The 6,992-nt window shown below is 35.2% G+C and overlaps 1 protein-coding gene across 1 annotated transcript in view; it reads right to left on the bottom strand.

Annotated features, from left to right (window-relative positions):
- Positions 1–5,642, bottom strand: part of cic (Putative transcription factor capicua) — a 12,440-nt gene extending 6,798 nt beyond the window's left edge. The window contains exons 1-9 of the mRNA XM_018541012.1: positions 5,262–5,642; positions 3,775–4,327; positions 3,437–3,685; positions 3,087–3,198; positions 2,766–2,972; positions 2,337–2,446; positions 1,192–2,081; positions 740–956; positions 382–459 (exon numbers count right to left, since the gene is read on the bottom strand). Of these exons, the coding sequence (XP_018396514.1) occupies positions 382–459; positions 740–956; positions 1,192–2,081; positions 2,337–2,446; positions 2,766–2,972; positions 3,087–3,198; positions 3,437–3,685; positions 3,775–4,327; positions 5,262–5,642 (2,797 nt within the window). The remainder of the gene's footprint in view (positions 1–381; positions 460–739; positions 957–1,191; positions 2,082–2,336; positions 2,447–2,765; positions 2,973–3,086; positions 3,199–3,436; positions 3,686–3,774; positions 4,328–5,261) is intronic.
- Positions 5,643–6,992: the final 1,350 nt, after the last annotated feature.

Below are 6,992 nucleotides of genomic sequence, written 5' to 3'. Positions count from 1 at the left end.
GTGTGTGTGTGTGTGTGTGTGTGTGTGTGTGTGTGTGTGTGTGTGTGTGTGTGTGTGTGCGCAGAATATAGTATAATTTAAAAAAATTAAAATTTTTTTTAATATTGATGCAATAACGTAAAGAATACGTTATTACATTAGAACACACAAAATAAATGCATAAAGACTTGAAGAAATGAAAAAAAGAAAGGGAAAAGTTGCCAACTACGTAAACATACGTAAACATACGGCCATGTAAATATTTTAAAACATAATTAAGCATGTGTGCTTCTAACTTGAACATAACAAACAAATATTGTTCTGTTATGTACCATTGACAAACTGCAACCTACAGCAATTCCATAGGCTTGATACATTTCAGTTGGCAGTCAGAACTCAAACCTTTTTTCCAGTTGTGCACATTGTTCAGTAATGATGGGGGATGAGGCTGGTATGCAGGAGGAACTTCATGGCTGCCATCTGTGAAAGCCTTACCGTTTAGTCAAATTTTCTTGTACCACCGATTCGACATATTATGACATTAAGATTGTCATCACAAATAGTTACGGGATAACAAAATAAGATTAAAAAATAAGACGAAATAACGTAATGTTTGAAACGCTTTTAAACGCTTAAAACACTTTACAATAAATTAATTATTAGTGAGACATGAAAAAAATTTTTCTATAACATTGAAAATACAAAATATAAGAACTATTTACATTCGAATAATGCATTTATATCATAATATAAAACTTACAGAGAATTCCGTTGTTTTTTGCATTCTCTTCTCTAGAAGATGGAGTTTTTGGAATTTGCACCAAATGTCCTGGCTGAACAATTACGTGTTGGAAGACACTTGTCGGAGTAGACAGATTAGATGCTTCTGTAGTGGATGTCATTACAGCACTTGTAGGCGGCGGCTGACTTCTCTGCATGTCCATATGCACAGTCGTATGTGTGTTCACTTTATTCACCTAATTGCAAACAGTAAAATCAACTTATGTATACTTATGTGACATATATTGGTACTTATACTCTTATTTTTCTTTAATATGCCTAACTAACTCCTATTATAATAACTTGAATCCCCCACCATCGAGTTGGGACAAAAAATTTAGTGCTATTTTGTTGTTAACAGAGGTGCCTAACTATATATGAATGTAATTGTTTCTAATTTACATTAATTCATGATGTACCATGTCAACTTACAGGCTGCTGCAAAACAGACAGTTTATCGATGTGGACGGATGAAACTGCGGGTGACTGAGGTGGTTGTTGACACTGAACTTGATGCAAAGTGGACACTGGTAATTGGCCTGGATGGTTGATTAGATTCTGTCGATATTTGTCATCTTGATTGCTTATATGCGCACCCGCGGGCGCCGACATGTCCATGCTGTTCTTTATCACGAGATACTTTTTTTCATGCTGCATCACGTAGATCGGTTGGTTTTGAGACTGTGGCGATTGCGCGTAGTCGACTGGTTGTTCCAGTGATTTGTGTACAAGTGTTAAGTTCTGCGGTACCGGGATAGCGGACAGAGGTATGTGAGGTGAGAGCGGCGGTTTTATTAACTGCGAATTCTGTTCGGACATCTCGGTCTGATTGGGAAAATCGTTGGTCGATGTTAGCGCGTGTTGTAAGATTATATTTTGTTGTTGCTGCGCGATCGATGTAACGACTGAGGGATGTCTCGTCGGTGGTGGACTTTGCTCCGACCACGACAGAGTCGGATTCTGTCCGGGTTGCATGCTGCGACTCACTGGGGAGATTCTTATCACACTTGTTCCTAAACTGGTGGGAATAGCACCAGTTATAGGAATCGGTCGATTTCTATCTACTCGATTCGGCTCAGGCTTTATTACTTGTTGCGGATACTGAACCAAAAAGTTCGATTGTGTAGGTGAATGCTTCCATTTTGCGCCAGGTGAGATCAGTGGAGTCGCATGATGAGCCGGACTCGATATAGGCATAAATACATTGTTCTGATTGAGCCCCAACGGTGGTACTGGTGACTGATTTATACATGGAGATATGGAAGATTGACCCGTCGGTGACGAAAAGGCTGGCGTAGCTGATCTAGAGCTCCCCAAAGACACTGTAATAATAGAACACATTTAATCCATAGAAGGTTATTACCATAAATATTTTACATTATTAGAATATTGAATATCAAAATATAAATTCAGAGTAGACAGATTAGCGACAGCTAAGTGTAATATACATGATCAATTCTTTTATTCAAAATATAATATATAATAATATATCTCAATAAAATTCTACCATCTTTTTTGAAATTAAAAACAAAAATTTTGTCTTTTTTTTTAATAATTGAAAATATATAAGAACATACCAAGCATATTAGCAGCTTCAGTTTCGTCGAATCTATCCGTTATTCTTCTGTCAACATAATTTGGTGAGGTATCGGAATCTCTTGACGTTTCTTCGCCATCCATTTTACCACTATAAAACGGAAAGAATATAATTATAAAAAAATTTACAACATCAATAATAGTCGAAACATCGGATAATTTAGTAAAACAATCACTTGTCAAACAAAAAAGCTGGTTTTCATTCCCTGCTTCTTCACATATGACAAAGAATTTTGAGTGAAAAAATATTAATACCGTAATTGTGACAGGAAGAAAAACCAAAAACCAAAACAAATCCCAAGGCAAGTGGGTAAATAAATCGTAATGTTGTGTCCCTTAAAGAACAGAAATCCAAATAATAAAAATGAGAAGAAGCAATCGTCGATGCAACTGTAAATGGATGTTCATACCCAGGAAATGTGTTTGCTGGACCTCTAAGACCAGATCCTTTAAGGCTAAGATGACGAGAACAGTATCCTCTTCGCTGGCTTTCCTTATTACAGTCCTTTTTACTACAAAGTCGACGCCATTGTTTCCCATTATATTTTTTCCTTATTCCACTCGGTGTAACCACTATATCACCCTTTTTATACCTATGTGGCGTTGCCGCCTGAGATCTATTTAACAAAAAAGTAGATTTATTTACAATTATTAATTAAGAATTTTACTATTGTTACATGCATTAATCAATTTACTTTATAAAAAATTACTATATTTGATAAAATTAATACCGGGGTGTGGCTGCCTGAGAGCGAGGCGTTATACTACGTTGTTCAACTAGGCTACTGGTACTTCCTCGGCTCTGCATGCTGCTTCTTTTGCTGCTCCCTGACAATTTTGCATCTGTCAGTTGAATATACCTGAGTTACTATACTATTGTTTTGACTAAATTGCTCTTGTTAAAAGCCTCAGCTTTTCTTACAATTATAAACGGAGATTTTCAGAAAAATATCAAACGGTACTTGACTAATCTATTATTAAAATACAATTAAATTTTAAGTCTTTCACGTTTGTGTACGCACGTATAATATTTTAAATAATGTCATATATAGTACAATGAAAATTTTATGCTCTATCTAACCTGCGTCCGAGGGAAATGTAATATCTTCTCTGTCTAAATCATCCTCGCTTTCTAAATCATCGTACGGCCGACTACCATTACTTAACGCCGTGGCAGAATGCGCAGGAGTGCCTAAAGTCATAAGAGGACTGGTACCGGTCGTTCTATAATAACTCGTGTCATTGTGACTTGATATATGCGATGTATGATGAGAAGTATGCAAAATTGGCACTGCTGACGGAGCTTCCGTGATATTGCGATATCCATGTTCTGGTAAATTTCAAAAAAAGCAAACGTTACCATGCTATAATTGTCTTCTCGAAAAATGATAAGGTCTTATTAATTATATGATGTGTTACCAATATTTTCCCTTGAAGGATCACATTCTTCCAACCCTTCCTCCAACTCGTCCGCCCATGGAGGTTGTACTAGCCGCAAGTCCGCGCGTTTCACAATATAACTATCACACTGATCATCCTCCCGCGGAATTTTTACAACAAAACGAAAAGGTTTCGTTAATATTCTGCTCACTGTCCCTTTTACAAACACTTTTGTCGCGTCCACATGACTGCCCGAGGTCGGACATCTGATGCAAACCTTCGTATCCGTAGTCACTTGTCCCAGAGACGGGCTTGCATCTCCTATCACATCGTACCGTCTTGCACCCAGAACATCACTATAACGCACTAGTTTCCTCTCGCCGTCGAATTCAATTAATATCTCACCGTGAACAACGTTACGTATAACACCCGGGAAATAATATGAATCTCTTAAAGCTAACACTCTATGATCGCGCCACTCACTGAGATCAATAGTAAGCCGAGGACGAGAACGTGAAGGTTCCTCGCGGAGAGAGTAATCCACCGCTGTGCTTTGAGGAGGTAACACTACTACCGAATGAGTTGAAGGTACCTGAACATAAGGAAAAAAATCATGTACGACTCGTTCGAATAAAACATGATTTAAAAATTATTGTGAGATACAATAAATATATTTTACTTAATATTTTTGATACATACGTAAAATTTTAGTTTTTTTTTAAATACAAAAATTATTTTTAATAACGTAAAATTATATTTCTCCTTATAAAAAGTATCGGAAATCTTGTATATGTAATAAGTAAGACTCGCATGCAGTAAAAAATACATATATATATATTAAAATTTTATTTTGTCAAAAATCTGATATTCTGCTACACAATAACAAATACCTACCAAAATAGCAAAGCTATATTTCAGCAAAATCGCACAAATTTGTGACTGCTTATGATGCTCGCAACTTGCCATAGATTTGTTTTCAACGCTTTTGAATATTATACCGACATTGTAGCAACATGTAGGTAACAACGTGTGTATATATTGCCAGTAGTTTAACGACAAGATAGCTGCATCAATGTTACCTTGCGTTATCGACAATATCATAGCATTGTGTAATGCTGCATATTAGTACGGCAACATGATGGTAACAGTACGAATTTTGATGATGACGGTTTCAAAGTTGTCGGTAAATTGTTGGCAAGTTGCTATTCAAAGTTGTCATATTCAAGGCATCAAATTGTCAACAAATGAGGGTTCAGTTGGTGTAATTCTAGTAGCAACACGTACTTAGCAATGTATACTTAGTAAGCAATATGCCAGCAACAGATACGTTACTATCTGGGTTCATGTATATTACATATAAAAATAAATAAATATGTGACATATATTTATATGCCATATATTTATTTATTTTCTATAATATTGAAATCTTTTTTTATAATTATATCTTTCAAATATCAACTATAAGATTACTGCTAACATTACTGTAACTTAAAATTTCGGTTAGGGTCGTCCATTTATCAACATACTTGATAACAATCAGACTCTTGCTGTTGCGGCGACTTTCGGTTGATAGTAGTTGGTACGCTGGATTGTTGTCCTAAAACCGGCTGGCTGCTAAGCGGCATAGCAGGCGCACGTATATGAACCATATTGTTGATGTTGCTGGTGACATTGCTGGTCTTGTCCATCTCCTCAAGCTCCGATGGATCAAATTTTCGTTTCTTTGGAAGCTTTTTAGCGCTAATAGTGGGATCAGACGGGTCTCGTTGCGGGGGTGCAGGAGGCGGGGGTGGTTGTTCTGGAATTGGTTTCTCCTCAATCGAAGCGCCACCACCCCCGCCTGCCCCATATTGCCCGCTGCCAAGACCATCCCGCTTCTCATGCATTTCAGGGTGAGCAGTCAGCATCTTGACCACCTCACGCTGCTCTGTAAGATTTAAATTAACTGTCGTTAAGATTGTTCATTATCAACAAATAAGCTTTTAATTAAATAAAGAAGAAGTTTTTCCTCAAAAGTAATATCGTAAATGTGGATTAAAATGTTTTATGGTAATATTAAAGAAAATTATAATAGTAATAAAAAATAGTCTGTATTATATAAAAACAAACAAAATAAAATAAAATGATATATTTCAAATTATTCCTTTGTTACATCGATAAATTTTTGTTTATAGACGAAATGTCGCACTTTCCATAATGTAATCCTATAATAATATTGAAGATAACATTCAAATTAACCGAAATTATCGATTACTCAAATAGAAATCGAACGAAACAAGAATAATCAGATTCGATCTCGACTTAAATTTCGCAAGTTTTCGCGTCCTTATTCCGACATTTTTAATTATCAGACTACAGATTTATTTAAAATTAAGCACGAGACAAGAATTCGCGAGATCTGTTGACGATTTCAAGTCTGGTATTATATTTTTAAGAATACATATAATAACTCTTTAACTACAAAGAGGCAACATAATAAAGAACATCTCAAAATTCAAGACTTAAAATATTATAGAAAAAAGTTTTCGATAAATTAAGTAAAAGTTATTTGTAAATTTTTATTTTAAGCAATCTGAGATTAAGTTTCTAAGATATACGAATTTATAACCAATTACAGGTTACCTTTACAGGCTACCTGTGATCATTAATGAGAGCGCTGAAGTGCACACTTACCAGTGCTCACTTAATCTATTACACTCATGGATAGATAACCTAAATGTAATTATCTATAACTAGTCATACTTAAATCTTCATTATTTCAATTTCCGTCTAAAATAAAATTTACAGATAACTTTTTCACTTAATTTTTCAAGAACTTTTTCGCTATAGTATTTTGTCGCAAATTTTGAAACACTGCATACATCCTGAAAAATAACTTTATTTGTAAAAAAAAAAAACGTACGTATACATTACAGTTAAAATATTGATAATTTGCAATGTAATTGATGAATTTGAATTTTAATTTTATGATAATATTCGAGACAATGCCTGACATTATCTTGAAAAATTTGTTGAAAACTATATTGTGTGCACGTATTTTTTACAGCAAAGTTTTGTGTGTGTATCCTTCAAATATCCGGCTGAATCTATAAGGGAATTCGGTTTGTGTATACATAGAAACATAGTGCGTAATCTTACGATTATTTTATCTCTGTACATCGAACAAATTGTTCGGAGCCCCTCCTTCTTCCAAAAGATAACTCGAACAATAGAAAGTGATCTCGACGATGATGATTACTACCGATTACTGAAGTCGA

This window comes from Cyphomyrmex costatus, unplaced genomic scaffold (assembly GCF_001594065.2).
Source record: "Cyphomyrmex costatus isolate MS0001 unplaced genomic scaffold, Ccosl1.0 scaffold275, whole genome shotgun sequence".
Lineage (NCBI taxonomy): Eukaryota > Metazoa > Arthropoda > Insecta > Hymenoptera > Formicidae > Cyphomyrmex > Cyphomyrmex costatus.
The sequence above is the reverse complement of the archived record's forward strand: the minus strand, read 5'-3'. Positions and strand labels throughout refer to the sequence as shown.